Source organism: Cupressus sempervirens, chromosome 11 (assembly GCF_028749045.1).
Source record: "Cupressus sempervirens isolate cs-2001-9-10 chromosome 11, ASM2874904v1, whole genome shotgun sequence".
Taxonomy (NCBI): domain Eukaryota; kingdom Viridiplantae; phylum Streptophyta; class Pinopsida; order Cupressales; family Cupressaceae; genus Cupressus; species Cupressus sempervirens.
In genome coordinates this window covers 277,393,687-277,413,213 of record NC_143128.1, presented here as the reverse complement: position 1 = coordinate 277,413,213, position 19,527 = coordinate 277,393,687, and the positions used below count along the sequence as shown (strand labels likewise).

The 19,527-nt window shown below is 31.9% G+C and overlaps 1 protein-coding gene across 1 annotated transcript; it reads left to right on the top strand.

The window, feature by feature from the left end:
• Positions 1–9,849: 9,849 nt before the first annotated feature.
• On the top strand, positions 9,850–12,922 carry LOC149529191 (uncharacterized). Its single transcript, XM_089810567.1, has 2 exons — positions 9,850–12,535; positions 12,724–12,922. Exon 1 carries the CDS (start codon positions 9,903–9,905, stop codon positions 12,075–12,077), a length of 2,175 nt encoding a protein of 724 aa, XP_089666693.1. The 5' UTR covers positions 9,850–9,902; the 3' UTR covers positions 12,078–12,535; positions 12,724–12,922.
• Positions 12,923–19,527: the final 6,605 nt, after the last annotated feature.

Below are 19,527 nucleotides of genomic sequence, written 5' to 3'. Positions count from 1 at the left end.
ATTTCAATATGATTTTTTTCGTTAAATATAATTTTGCATGCACACTCATGCTTATTTTTTTTGGGGAGTGGGGAAATTTGAAACAAATTCGTGGAATGTGAAGAGATGTCTGTTGGGGGATATGAGGAGCCTCTCAGAAGTTATAAAACCGAGGCTCCTCATTTCATTTTCATTTTATGTTTTTGCAGAAAGGAAGAGGTGGAGGTTATTGGAGGTTTAGATTGGAGTTTTTGAATAGGAGTAGATTGAAGTTTTGGAGTAACATTTTTGTAGGTGAGATTTCTATTTTTTATTTACATTTTGATTTTGATTTAGATGTAGATGTAAATTGAAATTCAAAATTAGTTATAATATTCTACTTTGATTTAGATTTCAATTTTAATTAATTTCATTTAGATTTAGAATTATGTTCATAACTATTTAGGCTTGCATTTAATAGTTTAGTCTCTTGCATGTTTGATTTAGATTTAGATTTGTATTCAAAATATATTTGATTTATATATTTTATAATACTTTTCATTTACATATTTTAAAAGTGCATGTTTCAAATTAGTTTTATATTTGCATGTTTCATATTAGTTTTAGATTTGCATATTTCAAAATAGTTTTGGTTTGCATGTTTTAGATTTGAATGTTTCACAATAGTTTTACATTTGCATGTTTCTAAGTATTTATATTTTCATATTTCAAAGCATAATTTTATCATTAATCTAGATGAGAATGCCACCATATCAATACAATTTATATTTTGTTAAAGTTAATGATTTATTTAAAGTAGATAAATCATATATTCAGTATATATTTTATCATTATTGAATTATAAAATAAAATAAAATTCTTGAAATAATAGCTAGCCAAAATAATATTAAGCCAAATGGATGTCGGAATAATAGGACCTAAAAAAATAAGGCCAAAAAAATAGAACCCAAGAAAATAGGGCTGAAATAACTTAATTAAAATTTTAAATATAAAACATTTTCTTTTTGTTAAATATATTTTTGTATGCACATTCATGCTTATTTTTTGTGAGGACTGGGGGAATTTGAAACAAATTCATGGAATGTCAAAAGACATCTATTGGGGGATATGATGGTTCTCTCATAAATTATAAAACAAATGTTCCTCATTTCATTTTCATTTTGTGTTTTAGCAGGGAGGAAGAGATGGAGATTATTGGAGCAATTAGAGTTTTTGAACAGGAGTAGATTAAAGTTCCATATAGCTTAGCCTTGTATGTTTGATTTAGATTTAGGATTCAAAAACTATTTGATTTAGATATTTGATAATACATTTCTTTTGTAGATTTTTAATGTGCATGTTTCAATTTAGTTTTACATTTCCATGTTTTACATTAGTTTTAGATTTGCATATTTAAGAATACTTTTGGTTTCCATGTTTTAGATTTGTATGTTTCATAATAGTTTTATATTTGCATGTTTCAAAATATTTATATTTTTAATGTTTCATAATTAAATTTAATCATTGATGTGGACAAGAAGGTCACCTTATCAATAAAATTTGTATTTTATCAAAGTTAGTGATTAATTTAAAAAAAAAAATCATATATTTAGTTTATATTTTGTCATTATTTAATTAGATTATATATAGATTTTTATTAATATTTATGTTTGTAATGTTTGAAAAGTGGAAGACAATGCCACCATATTTCAAACATTACAATCTAACTATTTCATTTGAAATAGTTTTGATTTTTATTTATGTTATTTTGAACATTATTCATTTGAAAGAATTTATGTTAACTATTAATACTTTTTCATTATGATTATTTCCATATGTTGATTTTTGTTTATAAGTTTGCAGGTTACTATTTGAGTTATGGATACCTCGAATAGAGAATCAAACATTATTGGATACTAGAGCCTAACTACTTCAATGATCTCAAATGATTTCTTTGAGATTGAGTTTGAAAAATGCCTACAAATCATTAAAGAGGTGCACACAACTATAATTAAGGTTGTAGAGAAGCAATATTTCCAATTGACTATGTTGAGGAAATGGAAGAAATGCATATGGAAGATGCATAAAAATTTCTGTGTGACACATCTACAAAAGTGGATGGGTTTCCCTCAATTATGAAAGAAGTATTTCACTATCATTGTTCAAATAAAGGTCACAAAAGAATCCTAATCATTGAAGAATGTGACATTTATTTACACCATCATAGATATATTTTTTGTATATAGTTCATTCTTGTCTCCGGTTTCAAATTTTTACTTCTAATTAGTTGTATTGGCAATTCTATTTCCCCATTGTTCAATGTAAATTTCATGGAGAAGAGAACAAGAAAAAATAAATTTATTGTTGTACGAAAAATTTCTTCAACGAATGTGGCTACTAAATATATTAATTAAGAAAGAAAATCATAAGTCTAAATAGATTCCTTAATGATAGGGAGATTTATTGATTACAATTCTTATTCATTGCAATAAAAATTGCATTAGCATTATTAAAAATTCAACAATATATAATGTTATCACATCATCATGGAGAAATAATTTTCATAAAATTGACTCTTATATATTCTTTCACACTTTTAACATCATCTGAATTGTTGTGTTCGGACTTATAACTTCCCTTTCATGAATTAATTTTTCCACTATTCGAGTCATCTGTATAACATATATCCCAAATTTGACCATAGTTGTACTCCGAATACTCCAACACTACACCTAAATCTCATACTTCCCTTAACCTTTTCCCTTATTTTAGTGTAACATTTAACCACTTATTAACCCTAACCATAACACCGAGTGTCATATAAATGAAATTGTAAAACTTGGATCCTGACTTTAACTCTTACTCTATATATGATTTTACTAATCATTTAGTAAATTATATACCTTAGCCTAACCCTATATGTACAAGTAACTAGAAATAATATTATATTTTTTTTATAAGTGATAATATGTATATACACACACCCACAGAGAGAGAGAGAGAGAGAGAGAGAGAGAGAGAGAGAGAGAGAGAGAGAGAGAGAGAGAGAGAGAGAGAGAGAGAGAGAGAGAGAGAGAGAGAGAGAGAGAGAGAGAGAGAGAGAGAGAGAGAGAGAGAGAGAGAGAGAGAGAGAGAGAGAGAGCATATCTGTAGACAAGAAGGAGCTCATATTATGTTTCTTATAGAGGCATGTTTTATATATAGAGAGAGAAAAGAGATAATGAGGTGTATCGAGAGAGAGAGAGAGAGAGAGAGAGAGATTAGGGGCGTATCTAGAGAGCATAAAGGGAGAGAGAGATTAGGAGGAGTATTTAGAAAGTAGGGTGGGAGAGATAAGTGGGTGTATCTAGAGATTAGAGAGACAGATTAGCGGGGCATTGCTAGAGACTACAGAGAGACAGGGTATATTTAGATAGTAGGGGGAGATATTAATGGGTGTAGTTAGAGAGAGAGAGGGAGAGAGAGGGGGGATAGAGAGAGGGGGGGAGGGATTACATTATTAAAAAGGTTAATAACTTGTATCACAATAGCACTAATCATGGGCATTATAATAGAACTAACCCACATTAAAATTTAACATGTCAGTTATCCTAACACCAAGGTAAAGTGTAATAATAGCACTAACATCAGCTATAATATGATTAGTAACCCAAAAATTATCTTAACCACAATAATAACACAAACCCTAACTCTAACTCTAACTCTAACTAGATAATTCTAATTTTTACCCTAACCTTAACCCTAACTCTATCTCTAACTCTATCTCTAACTTTAATTCTCCCCCTAACCCTAACCTTAACCCTTTATAATCCTAAATCTAATGCTAATTCTAACCCTAAATCTAACCCTAATTTTAACCTATATTCTAACTCTAACCCTAACTCTAACTCCAACTCTATCTCTAACCGTAATCCTACCCCTACCCCTAATTCTAACCCTAACTCTAACTCTAACTCTAATCCTAACTATAATTATAACTCTAACTCTAATTGTAACCCTAACACTAACACTAACTCTAACCCTAACTCTAACCCTAATCTTACCCATAATCCTAATCCTAACACTATACATAATGCTAATCCTAACCCTAACACTATATGTAACTCTAACTCTAATCTTAACCCTAATTCTAATCATAAACCCAATCCTAATTCTAACCCTAACTCTAACACTAAACCTAAATCTAACCCTAACTCCAACCCTAACCCTAAATCTAACCCTAACCCCAACTCTATCTCCAACTTTAACTCTAACTCTAATTCTAACCCTAACCCTAACCCTAACCCTAACCCTAACCCTAGCCTCAATTCTAGCCCTAATTCTAACCCTAACCCTAACACTGACACTAACACTAACACTAAAACTAACACTAATTATAACCCTAACCCTAATGTTAACCCTAACTCTAACCATAACCCTTATGCTAACCATAATCCTAGCCCTAATTCAAACCCTACCTCTAACTCCAACTCTTGTTCTAATTTTAATTCTAACTCTAACTCTAGCTCAAATCCTACCTCTAAATCTAACCCTAACCCTAACCCTAATTCTAACCCTAACTTTATTTGTAACCCTAATTCTAGCCCTAACCCTATTTGTTACCCTTACCCTAACTCTAGCTCTAACTCAATCTGTAACCCTAATTTTAACCCTAACCCTAATTCTAACTCTAACTCTAATTGTAACTCTAATTTTACCCCTAATCCTAACCCGAACCTATATAACCCTAACTCTAACCCTAATTCTAACCCTAACCCAATTCTAGCTCTAATCCTAACATAATTCTAACCCTAACTATAACTCTATTCCTAACATAATTCTAACCCTAACTATAACTCTATTCCTAACTCTAACCCTAGCTATAAATCTAACTCTAATTCTTACCCTAACCCTAACCCTAACCCTAATTCTAACCCTGATTCTTACCCTAAATCTAACTCTAACTCTAGCTCTAACTCTAACCCTAACTCCAACTCTAAATTTATCCCTAATTCTAACCCTACCCCTAATTCTAACCCTAACTCTAACTCTGACTCTTTTTGTAACCCTAACCCCAATATTAACCCTAACCCTAACTTTGACTATAAACCTACCCCTAATCCTAACCCTAACACTATATATAACTATAACTCTAACACTGACCCTAATTCTAATCCTAATCCTAGGCCTAACTCTTACCCTAACCCTAAATCTAATCAGGTAACTTTAACCTTAACCCTAATCTAACCCTAATCACAACTCTATCTCTAACTTTAGCTCTAACTCTAACTTGAACCCTAACTCTAACTCTTATACTGACACTAACACTAACACTAACTCTAATTTTAACTCTTACTCTATTTGTAACCCTAACCCTAATGTTAATCCTAACCATAACCCTAACACTAACCATAACCCTAACTCGAACACTAATTCTAATCCTAACCTTAATTCTAACCCTAAATATAACCCTAACTCTAACTCTAACTCTAACTCCAACCCTTATTCTAACTCTATCTCTAACCCTAACCCTAACTCTTATTCTAACCCTAACACTAACCCTAACTATATTTGTAACCCTAATTCTAACCCTCACCCTAATCTTACACTTACCCTAACCCTAACTCTATCTCTAATCCTAACTATATTTCTAACCCTAACCCTAATCCCAACTCTAACTCTAATTTTAAACCTAACCCTAACCCTAACTCTAACTCTAACCCTAACTGTAACTCTAACCCTGACCCTAACTCTAGCTCTAATTGTAAACCTAACCCTAACAAGAACCCTAACTCTAATTCAAACCCTATCCCTTACCCTAATTTTCATCCTAATGCTAACCCTAACTCTAACTCTAACCCTAACCTTAACCTTAACACTAACCCTAACCTTAATTCTAACTTTAACCCTAACCTTACCTCTAACTCTAACCCTAACCCTAACCTTAACACTAACCTTAACCATAAACATTAATTTGTCCCTAACTCTAACCCTAAATCTAACTCTACCATAATTGGACTCTAACCATAACCCTAACCCTAACTTTAATCTTGGCTCAAAACTTTTCCCTAACCATAACTCTAGAACCTTAACCCTTACTCAAGCCCTAACCCTAACCCTAACCCTAACCTTGGCCTTGGCCCTACTATAACCCTAACCCTAACCATAACCATAAGTCTAACCCTAACCTTAACCATGAGCATAGCTCTAACCCTAAACTTAACCATAAATATAACTCTATTCCTAACTCTAACCCTAAATCTAACTCTACCATAACTAGACTCTAACCCTAACCCTAACCCTAACTTTAATCCTAACTAAAACCCTAACCCTAATCCTAAATCTAACCTTAACCCTGACTCAAACCCTAACCCTATCCCTACAATAACCCTAACTCGAGCCCTATAATAACCCTAACCCTAACCATAACCATAACCATAACCATAACTCTAACCCTAACCTTAACCATGAGCATAACTCTAACCCTTAACTCTAACCCTAAATCTAACTCTACCATAATTAGACTCTAATCCTAACCATAACCCTTACTTTAATCCTGACTGAAACCCTAACCTTGACTCTAACCTTAACCTTGACTCAAACCCTAACCCTAGCCTTACTATAACACTATCCCTAACCATAACCATAACTCTAACCCTAACCTTAACTATGACCATAACCTTAACCCTAACCTTAACCATAAACATAACTCTAATCCGAACCTTAATGATAACCATAACTCTAACCCTAACCTTAACCATAAACATAACTCTAACCCAAACCTTAACCATAACTCTAACGCTAACATTAACCATAAACATAACTCTAACCCAAACCTTAACCATAACTCTAACAATAACCATAACCGTAACTCTAACCCTAAGCTTAACCATAACTCAAACCCTAACCCTAACTCTAGCCCTAACCCTAATGCTAACCCTAACCCTTATTCTATCCCTAAGGTTAACATTAACTGTAATGGCAACTTTGTCCCTAACCATATATCTATGTTTGACTATAACATTTTACATTACAATATGCCAAAAAGAAAATTACTTTTTTTAAATCATAATCCTACCCCTAACTCTAACCCTAAATATCACCCTAACTGTAAATCTAACTCTACCATAATTAGACTCTAATCCTAACCCTAATCCTTAGTTTAACTTTCACTAAAACTGTAACCTAAGCCTAACTCTAACCTTAACCCTGACTCAAAACTCTAACTCTAACCTTAACCCTTACTTTAATCTAGACAAAAACCATAGCCTTAACCCCAACCCTAACCTTAACCCCGACTCAAACCCTTACCCTAACCTTAACCCTTATGTAACTCTATATACAACCCTAACTCTAAATATCAACCTAACCTTAACCATCACCCTAAAACTAACCCTTTCTCTACCCCTTTCTCTAACTCTAACCGTAAATCTAATTTTAACCCTAACCCTAATCCTAATTTTAACCGTAACCCTAATTTCAACTCTAACTCTAGCCCTTATTCGAGCTCCAATTCTAACTCTACCTCTAACTCAAACCATAACTCTAATTCTAATCCTAACCCTAACTATATTTTTAACCTAAACCCTTATTCTTACCCTCACCCTTACCTTAACCCTAACCCTAACTCTAATTCTAACCTTAACTATATTTGTAAGCCTAATCCTAACCCTAATCCTAACATTAACTCTAACTCGAATTCTAAACCTAACCCTAACTATAACCCTAACAAGATTCGTAATCTTAAAAATAACCCTAGCCCTAACCCTAATGCTAATCCTGACTCTAATTGTAACTCTATTTCTGACTTTAACTCTAACCCTATCCATAACTCAAACCCTAACAATAGCCCCAACCCTAACACTAACCCTAACCCTAACTATAACTCTACTCTTCAATATAACATTTTACGTAACAATATGCTTACAATAAAACTGAATTAAAGTGATGCAAATAAAACCATATATAGAATTAAAAATAAAATATTCAAGAATAATTTTATAGTAAGTTTACACTATTACATTTTTATAGTAAGTTTATACAATTGTATTTAAAAAGAAATAAATAATTCAGCACTAACCTTAAAAAAATAGAAAAAAAATTTAAAAATACTTTTCCTATTGTGCCGCGATTGCCACTAGCTTATATATACCTCTATATATATTACGTCGAGAGTAATCGTTCTCGAGGTGCCTATTTTCATTTTCATAAATCCCAACCGTGACTAAAATAACCTTGGGATTAAATGAAAATAGGCGCCTCGAGAACGATTACTCTCGGCGTAATATATATATAGAGGTATATATAAGCTAGTATAAATTAATGAGTCATAGACAAAATGAGGCTTTGCATTTGATTTCTTATTTGAATATTTTGAATTTTTAAATATAATTAGGGTAGAATTTAGGATGAGTGTGTTTAAAAAAGTGAAGTGTATTGTTAGTATTTAGTAAAAAATATTGAATAGAGGCTAAATGTGGAGAAGAACTAATAATCATATTCATTCAATATACTATTTGATTTTGTGCAAAATAACTTCACAATTTATATTAACCATGTTTCCTGTCATAAATTTTAGCCAAAAATATTGCAATATGGAGAACCTCAAAAAAAAAAGGGCTCCTCTAACACAAAATCTATTCAACCAATCATTATTTTTTTATAAAATATAAAATTTATAAATTAATAGCAAAGTTTCATAAATATTTTAATAATTAGAAAATCATTGTTTGCGATTGGTGGATTGTTGTTAAACTAATTGAATAATCTTGCAAACTGAATGAAATAATACTAGCCTACGGCAAGTACAATAAGTTATAATTTAAATTAAATTAAAAATTTAAATTTAATAATAAATAATTAGTTTAATTTAAAAAATATATAATTGTATTTATGAAATAAAATATAGCATAATTTTAAATTTAGCTAATATTCTAATTTAAATTAAGATATATATATTTTATTTTAAATAAAATATTAATTAAATAGATAGTATAATATAAAATGAATATTTTCATTGAAAAAAATTAATTCCCTCAAATGTCCAAATTTCTAATGCCAGATACGTATGCTTTGTTGTATTTATTTCTTATTGATTTCAGAAAAATTCCTTTATTTTTTAAAATGAAAAGATTAAAATCTCCAAAATTACAAAGATCAATTAGAAAAAACAAATATTTTTATAAGTCTTAAAAAAAAAAAGACACTACAAACTTTAGAAACTTTGGGTAAATATTTTTTGGACACAAATTTCGATGGAAACTAATTGGGAAACATTAGTCTTCGCCTTTAAACTGTAAAAGCGGGACTAATAAGGTGCAAATGAAGGTAGATAAACATTTTGAATTCCATCTGAATAATGTTTATATTTGAAACATAGAATGGACTCGAACCGTAAGAATCGGAAATAATAAAAATGAAATGTAAAGTACTCGGTCGGTAAATAGGAAAACAAAAATATCAACGTCCAAAAGTCTCGTTTCTGTGGAAAATTATCAGAAGAAAAATCGAAGGCTTTGGGAGTTCGGTCACTTCGGCAAACATCAACAGAGAGAAGTCTGTCATATTGGGGAAAATTGTGAGAAGAAAATATTTCGGACGTATGGGCCGGGCCGAACTTATCGCTGACTCCAAAAAAATCTGGTACCTTATGGAAAACGTAACATTGAAAAATCAACAGTATAAAACTTTCTCCATTACGAAGAACTTTAAGGAAAACTTGTCAGATATTTACAATCTTGCCAGGTATATGACAAATTTTGTAGAAAATTGATAGAGACAATTGACATGGGGTACCCTTGAAAACAAAGCTATTGAATCATTACTTGCTTGGTGCTTTTTATCAACATTCTAAATATTTTATTTAGAAATAAAATAATCATTGACCTGTTGACTTGCACGCAGTTTAAGAACACCCACCCCTGGAGCAGACAGAACATGCAATTCCCTCCTCCACTCCATCCCAAATGGCCTTTCTTGTACGCAGTGTGTGTATTGTTTTACTTGTCTTTATCTGCCCCACTCTTTCCCATGGTTCAATGCCCAATATCAGATGTCATCCCCACGAATCCCAGGCACTGCTCCGCTTCAAGGCGGCCTTGAATGAAACAGACTCTCAGGGCTCTCTGAGTTCGTGGGCGAATGGAACAGACTGTTGCAGCAACTGGACTGGCATATCCTGCGACAATCACACCAGCCACGTTCTCTCTGTTTCAGTAATACCCCCTTCCAATGGATATTATCTCGTGGTCAATGGAACTTATCACTATTCCAATGGATATTATCTCGTGGCCAATGGAACTTATTACTATTCCAATGGATATTATTTCTATGCCAATGGTGTGATATCTGAGAGCCTATGCCAACTTCCTTTTCTTACATCACTCACCATTTACGGAGTATCAGGTAAAACCCTTCCCTCCTGTCTGGGAAATCTCTCTTTTATTCAATCTTTACATTTATATGGCAATGGCTTTAGTGGAATGCTTCCCCCTTTTATTTGTTTGCTCACCCGTCTTACACATCTTAATCTTTTAGACAATCACTTCAATGGGAGCATACCTTCTTGCCTTGGCAATCTTTCTTCTTTAACTTACCTTGCCCTTCCTGGCAACCGACTTAGTGGAATCATACCTTCTTGTCTTGGCCATCTTTCTTCTTTAACTCACCTTTCCCTTAGTAACAACCAACTTAGTGGAAGTATACCGGCCTTTCTTGGAAGGCTCTCTTTGTTGACGCATTTACATCTTTATGACAATCAGCTGAGCGGTACCATTCCATATTCTTTGGGCAATCTGTCTTTATTACAGGGGTTGATTATTTATGATAACCAACTGAGCGGGACCATTCCCCCTTCATTTGCTCAGCTTTCCTCACTCATTTATTTACATGCTGATGGCAACCGTTTCAATGAAACCATCTCGTCTTCGTCACTTCCACCTTCTTTATCCGCATTGTACCTGTCATTTAACCATCACCAGTCAATTTCAGAAACGTTCTTGCACAAGTTTACAAGCCTAGGTTATTTGAGTTTATCTGATTGTGTGCTAAATATTAGCACCACCTGGATTCCATCCTTCAATTTATCTTATCTATATATAGACTCATGTAAAATTGACGGCCAATTTCCGCCTTGGATTTCAACACAATACTCACTTTTACAGCTGGGAATAACAGACGCGAGTCTTGTAGGCGTGATTCCCTCTTGGATATACGAAACCAGTCATCTGTTGTATCGTCTAAATCTTTCAGGAAATCATTTGGAAGGAAGATTGTCCTCGAGTCCTTCAGCATGGATGCAACTAGACGAGCTAGATGTCTCTAGAAATAGATTTAGTGGATACATCCCATCAACGTGGTCTCCTTATATGGTCATACTGCTGCTCAACGACAATTTGTTCAGTGGCAATATTCCTCCTAGTTTGGGCAACTTATCTAGACTCCAAATGTTAAATCTGGCAAACAATAAAATAACCGGAGTGATCCCTGTCAGCTTGTCCAATTGCTCTTCCGTTGTTGTCCTAAATTTGGGAAATAACAGTTTGGAGGGAAGATTGCCACATCAGTTTAGTAAGCTAATTGATTTACATTCATTAGTTGTTCACAATAATAAGTTGCACGGATCATTCCCTCTTTCATTAGCAAATTGTTCAAAGCTACAGGTTCTTGATATAGGAAACAATTTATTTGATGGTGAAATACCAACTTTAATGGGAAATCTGTCAGAGCTAAGAGTGCTGGTGATGAAGGAGAACAATTTCTCAGGCAGTATTCCTTCAGAGATAGGCCAGCTAATGAACCTTCAAATCTTGCTGCTTTCATCTAATCGTATCTCAGGCCCAATTCCACAAACAATTGTATTCTTGCAAGCAATAGCAAATGAAACTCAAAATGGTTTTGTATTGTCCATTGATGTTGCTCGTTTTTCATCCTATCGAGATGGATTGGATATGACTTTAAAAGGTACAAATCAACACTACTCATATATTCTTTCCACACTCACATGCATAGATCTCTCAAACAACGAATTGGAGGGAGAAATTCCTTCTAACTTGGGGAGTTTGAAGGGGCTAAGGCTTTTAAATGTTTCAATGAACAATTTGAATGGGAGCATTCCAAAAAGTTTTGGAGAAATGCATTAATTGGAGTCATTGGATCTTTCAACAAATCATTTTTCAGGACAAGTCCCTACAGAGCTTGATTCTTTGAGCTTTTTAGGATTGCTGGATCTATCAAATAATAATCTTTCAGGAAGAGTACCACAAGGAACCCATATGAGCAGCTTTGAAGAATCCTCTTATTGGGGGAATCCTGATTTGTGGGGGTGTCCCCTACCAAAAAATTGTTCTTGGTCAAAACATGTTCCTTCTCCACCTCCAATTCAAATCAATGAAATTAAAAAAAATACAAAATATTCATTGTATAAGATAGCATTGGGATTGTCCTATGGAATAGCTTTTGGAGGGGTAATATCATTGATCCTCATAAAAATCAATTGGAAAAGGAGTTACTTCAGCAAAATTGATGCAATCCTAAAGTTTTTATTTCCATGGATGAAGAATTTGACACTATGAAAGATACATGTACAAGCTATTGAAATGTGAGTATTTTTCTATTTTTAAGTACATATCATAATTCTAAATATTGAAATACTACAATTCAAATAAGTATTAGTATATATTTTAGATAAATTTTCATAGGTTATTCTATCAATTGTAGATTGCTTGTAGGTCTTTTTAATTTAATAATAAATTTCTACGTGTTATTGATACATAACTTTGTGTGCAGGAACTTACTTTTGCTTACAATGGTTTCTTGGTGCATCTAAAGACTACTTCTACTTGATGGCACAAATAAAATCATCACATGTGCTTTTCAAGAAGACCTGCATGCAATAGAAAGTTCAGATACTTTTATGAAGAAAGGAAAGATTTGCAAATAAAAAAGTTGTTCATTTTGTTTAGAAATGTGAAAGAACTTTTGTGAACATATGGTGTAACATTAACTTTGAGCAACTAGAATTTAACATCTAAGTGACTAATAAATAAATAAAATAAGACATCTTTAGTTTGATTTATATTAGTCTAACGAAATGCATGTGCATAAGTCCAACTAATCTAAACTTAAGCATAATTTTAGAAAGTTGAGAAATAGATAAATTCAAAGTTTGATATCTTTAGATTTCTAAATAAAAAATATTACTTGACATTTTCTTCTATAAAAGTATTATATAATCATTTTAAATTTGCTATTGGATGATGAATTTTTCTTCTTTGCTATTTTTATCTCACAATTTAAACTTTTTTTTCTAATGTGAAATGTCATATTTGCTAAAATGAAATCCCAGGCCTTGGTGCAATTATCATGACTATAAAGAATCCATTCCACCTAAATGTCCATGTTAGTAAAAGACATCTTACCTCATTCCCCTTTGTCTATCTCTAATTCAGAAAGATATCTCTGCAACAAACAAATGATAATACAACAATTGCACTTTTGCATTCCACTTTGGCTACTTCAGAAAGATATCTCTGGAACTAACCAATTATGATACAACAATTAGACTTTCAACGTTCAATTTTTTTAATCTTGTTATAGTCAATTATTCTAGTGAAATAAGACAAGAATGGATCTATTGACTCTCAGATTTTCTAATATTAAATATTTGTCCACCTCATGTGTGCATATAATCTAAACATGTCTTAAATGGGCTCAAAATGAAACAGGTTGAATCTTGATGGCATACAATAAGGCTATAAATTCTATCTTCTCAAGACCACCTATTTTGCACTTTTGGTCATGTTTTACTTTTGCTTCAGCTTTATCCATGGTTTCCTTCATTGCAACTGCTGAATTTCTTCCAATCTCGCATGTTGTCTCTTTTATTTTAGCATGATAATAATATCATTCAAATTTATACTGTCTTCCATCAAGATTATCTTCTATTTTTTCTCCCATGTTCACTTCTTTATGCATCTTCTTCTTTTTCCTTTGGTAGCAAGACAAACTCTATGAGAGGTCTCACATGATGACAATTTTTACATCTCCTCAAGGAATGGTGTAAGAAGTTTCTTTATCTTCTCTAAGAGCAGTGGAAGAAATCTCCTTACATGTAATGATCTATAATGTTTCAAAATTGGTAATAAAATTATCCTACTACAGTCATTTCAAAAAATAATTATTTCTGTGCAGAAAGAAAATTTTCTAAAATAGCTTCAGATCTGAATGAGTACAATATAACCTCTACTATAAACAATTCAACATTTCATTAGAAAATGCTATTAAAAAATAATCTTGAAGAAATCCTCTAAAGAAGAGACTTTTCTGCTAAGCTCTGTTTCTGTTGGCCATAAAATGGAAAGAAGAGAAAGGGTTGAGATCCAATGTGAGTACTCATTTATTTACAAACACGAGGCGAGATAGAAGTACGAGCGGGTTTAAGCAGAGTGGGTTTAATTGTGGAAGAAACTCTATAGTTAAACGCATTTGAACTAGACTATAGTGGGATGGATGACCTCCTCGGAAGACACAATACTTCACCTATGTGAGCGTCACCTAGATCTATTGAGTTAAGTGTTCCATTTATTGTCATGTGAGATGGATTCATGTGAATCACTACTTGTGAAACATGAATCAATAAATTTGACTCAAAAAAACTACACACTTAAATTCTAATAATGATATTACAACAAGAAGTACTATAAGAATAAGGGTATGGGTACAATTTCCACATAAAGATGAAGGCTAATATATTTTCCTATATCGGCCATTGAAATTGTTATGGGATTAAAATGCTCACTTTTTCAGTGCTCTAATCCGGATTTATAGTTCTCAAGTTCATATTTGTTTAATTGTGCAAGACGAGGTAATTGTGTTTTATGAAGAGACTGAATGATTTTCAAGCCCATCTCTCTAATCAACAAACTGTTGTTTTAATGTAGAGTTAGGAATATATATAAACTGAAATAATGCTTTGCTTTGATGCTCTTTTAGCAATTGGATCTCTTCGAATGAATTCTATTATATGAAAAATAATGAGAAAGTTTCAGTTGGTTTTTTAACACCCGTGGCCGCAGGTGCCACCCGCTGCCTTACTCAAATTCGGTAAGAGGGTTTTTTTAACTTTTGATCTAATTGAAAAGATGGAAAGTTTTTTTTTCCAACAAAATTAAGCATGGAATTTAACCAAAAACAAACTCATACTCTACCAAAAAAGACTGCCTACCCAATTAAAGATTGAGACCCAGTGCAAGGAAAAGTAATTAGCATCCAGTGCAAGGAAAAGTACTTTATAAAGAACATGAAAGACATGAAATATTTCGAACGGACTCAGAGTAAATAAATGAGAGAAAAATGAGCTTGAATGTCCCAAAGTCTGCTACTTTGTAGAACATTGACAAGAGATTTGTTTTTTTGGGTCGTTCACCTTGACCTTTCATAAAGAAAATCAGTGACAAATATCATTGTCAGAAGAATGAGTGATTTTATTGAAAAAGTTTGTGGAAAATTGATCGAAGAAAAACTGAAGGCTGGAAAGTAGTGTACATGCACTGATCATCCGAATTGGCTATTTATTATAATTTATTAATTCTTTGAAATTTATAAAATAATGAATTTATAATTTTAATTAAATATTAAATAATAATTTAATATTGTTCTGTTGGCTGGGTACACGCTTCTCTGATCATCAACATGTTAAAGTCTTGTATTCAGTGGAAAATGGGCAGAAAAAATCTCTGACATTTATTTCTTCCTAACTAAGAAATTCAAGACAGTCTTTTCACTAGTTGTCTGTATCTTTTCTTGCTATAAACATTTACATCTCAACATTTAGTTCCAGAAAAGGCTCGAAATATGACATTAAATGCGGTGCTAAATGCGACATCAGATGTTGGAAACACTTGGACGCTTCTCATAAAGTCTCAATTTCCAGCCAAATAACACTAAAGCCAGCTGCTCGCCTCCTAGTTTTTGGTTGCTTTTAATTCAAAAACACTAAAACCGGCTAATCACCAATTTCGTTGAAGTGTATGTAGATTTTAATCTCTTAATAGATATCCTATTTTATTACCAAATGAACCATATTATAAAACTAGATATATTGTTTGATCTAAGATTCAATATGACATTTCTTATAGTTACAATGAAACTTTTATTGAAATCAAATAAAGTTCCATTCACTTCTTTCTTCACTATTAGCTTTTTCTTTTTTATTATTCTTTTAGAAACAATCTTTATCACAATATTATAGTTTTTAAAAATTAAATTATTTCTATGATTCTATATCTGGCATTCTATTCTTTTATAATTCCAATAAGGATTGAATTAACAACTACATCATCATATCTTCTTGTCTAATCTAATAGAATGAATGAATTTATCAGTGAATCCTAAATGAATTAATGAATTAAAAAAACTAGAGCATAATTGAGAGCTTAGATTAACACAATTTTTGGATGAGCATATGAAATGAAATGGGCATGTGAGTAGAAATATGCTAGAAATACATTGTGTAAAGATGAGGGTATGAAATGGATGATTTTGGAGTACTCCATATAGACAATCATCATTCAGTAGGCACATATCATCAATTGAGATCAAATTGGTTGTGTCTAAAAGATCATTGCAGAGACATCAAACCCTTCCCTTTCATATTCCCTTTCTTCCTTCATTGCAAAGATCATTGCAAAGATGCAGATCATGGCAAGGGATAACATATTCAGAACAAGAAATAAAATATATATTCATTCCTAAAACTATATAAATGCAAATAACAAGGGCTTAGAAAGAGACAAAATATATATTCACTCCATCAAATGAATGAATTAACTAGGGCTATATTGGGGACATACCTATTCGGATGAAATTTCGCTTAATTAACCCTTTCTCCTACCTATAACTAAGATAGAATAAAGTGAGTTTTGATTTTCTTTTTTTTGTTTATATCCCAAGTTCGTCAAAAATTTGACAATAAACTTAAGTAATGTCAAAATTTTGACAAAAAACTTAAACAATGTCAAAATTTTGACCTTTTTGGGACATTAAAATAATGTGAAAATCACAAGCTAAAATGGCCTTTGGTCGACGGTCAAAAATCAAGGGCAAATGCACTCGTGTATATCTCAAAGGGTTGTATTTTTTAATGATAAAATTTCATTTATTAAATAAATGTTTAGTATACTCTTAGTAAAATTTCTCCTATTACTACTTGATCATTGTGAAGCTCCATAAATTTGGAGGTATTCTAGAATCTCTTATGGTAGTCTATATTTAATGGTATTAGAAGGATTGGTTTATCTTTATGAGAAATGTGTTATATCTTATGTTTATATCTTCTCTTGTACAAAAAGATATCTATACAACAAGCATATTCACCATTAATGTTGAAATTCTTGATAGCTCTAAGAAATTTGATGATGTAAAGTGTTTCACACAAATCATGATTCAATATAACCATTATACTTTGGACATTCAAATTTTTGGATCTTATTGGACAATATTATAACTGAATTTTTATTCTTAATATTTTGCAATATTATCTATAAATTATGTATATATTTTGATTCAAATTTTTATTATTTTTTAAAAATTAAGAAAATTTTAAATGTTTTTCATTTCTTATTAGAGAGTGGTTAAACTAGCCTAAAACTAAGCATAAATATAATGTAAAGAAAAACTCATATGTTGAATGAATTGGATAAATTAATATCATTTGTTATATCAAAACTTGAAGTACTAAATTGATAACAGATGTTTTTTCTCACACATCTTGGTAACATTTTTATAGAGGGAACACACAATTTTTTATGCAAGGAAAATAATTTAATTTCATATGGGACCATCTCGACAAAATATTTACATAGGAGATAAAAATAAGTGAAAGGAAAATATTGGTAGTTCAATTATAATTATCACTCATTACATTAGGAGTTAAAATTATAGGGGCAATATTTAAGGAAGTAGGAAAGCAAGAATGTTTATTTTGTGAGAAGGGTGCAGAGAGAATAACTCAACATGATGTTGAGATGGTGAAGTCCAACATTTGCCATGGTTTTTCCCTCCAATTATCACTTCTCTTCAACTGATCATCTTATGCTATATATCTTTTGTTGCATCTATTATAAACTCAACTTTTATTATTAATATAATTTCTATTCTCTTAGTGTGGATGTAACCACAAGTTGTGGTGAACCATGATAAATCAATGTGTTTTTTTTAAAATTTTCCTATTGCTCTTTATTTTCACTACGCACTTTTAATACACTTCACAATTGGTATCAGAGTCTGGCATAGTTGTTGAAATCAATTTTGGCTGTCAAAATTTTAGAACCATTGAATATTTGAGAGTACATAAAGTCTTTGGACATAATTTCAATCTATGGAAAGTACATATTCATTCCTTACTAGTTAAGCAAGACCTTTAATTTGAGATTGGTAGAAAAACTAAGAAACCAACTACAATGTTGAATGAAGATTGGGAAAAGTTTGATTAAAAGGCAATGGAAATCATCTTTATTTTGTTATCTCAAAATGTTTTGTTCAATATATCAAACAAAAAGACAACAAAAGAAGTTTGGGATAAACTCCTTGATGTATAAAATGACATCTATTGTGAATAAAACTTTAATTATGAAGAAGCTCTACAAGCTTAAAATGAAGGAAAGGGTTGCAATGTCAAATCAAATAAATGAGTTAAACACCTTATTATGTCAAGCAACTTCAATTGGAATGACTCAAGATGACAAAACCAAGGCTATCATCTTGTTATGTTCCTTACTTGACAGTCAAGATGGCATAGTTATAGTAATTAGCACTTCAAGTGTCAATAAGAGAAAACTAGTCTATGATGAAGTAGTGACCACTCTACTTAGTAAGTATCAAAGAAGAAACAAAAAAGAGTCTTTATTTGATGATGCTCAAATGATGGTTAGCACAAAAATAGAGGCATAAGCCATCATAGAGGTAGAAGTAATAACAACTATAAATCTCAATCAGCTAGAAGATCACAGTCCTAGGGTAGACAAGGTAGTTGTTGGTTTTGCAAAAAGGTTGGTCACGTCAAGAAGGACTGTCAAAAATATAAGAAGGCACAAGAAAATATTTTGGACAGTGAAGAAAACATCATTCATGGTATGGACAATGGTATTTTGGTTCTTTCAACAAGTGATACAACCTCAAGTTCATGGGTAATTGATTCTGAGTCCTCTTTTCACATTTCTTGCACAAAAGTCTTCACAAATTACAAAGAAGGTAAGTTTGGGAGTTTTTGTTTCACTAATAATAATACTTCTAAAATTATTAGGAAGGGTTATATTATATTATCATTAGAAGGAGGTGTTCAATGGTTGCTTCAAGATGTTCAACATGTTTCAAAATTTAAAAGGAATATGATTTTCGTAAGTCAATTGTACACCCAATAATTTCTCACAACTCTTATCGACCCATGAAAATTCACTAAAGGTTCCATGATTATTGCAAAGGGAAAGAAAGTTGGTGGCCTATATATTGTAGAAACTAAAATGAGGTGGGAGTTTCCATGATGGTTATAGGAAGTGATGTGGCACTTTGGCATCAAAGATTAGGCCACATGAG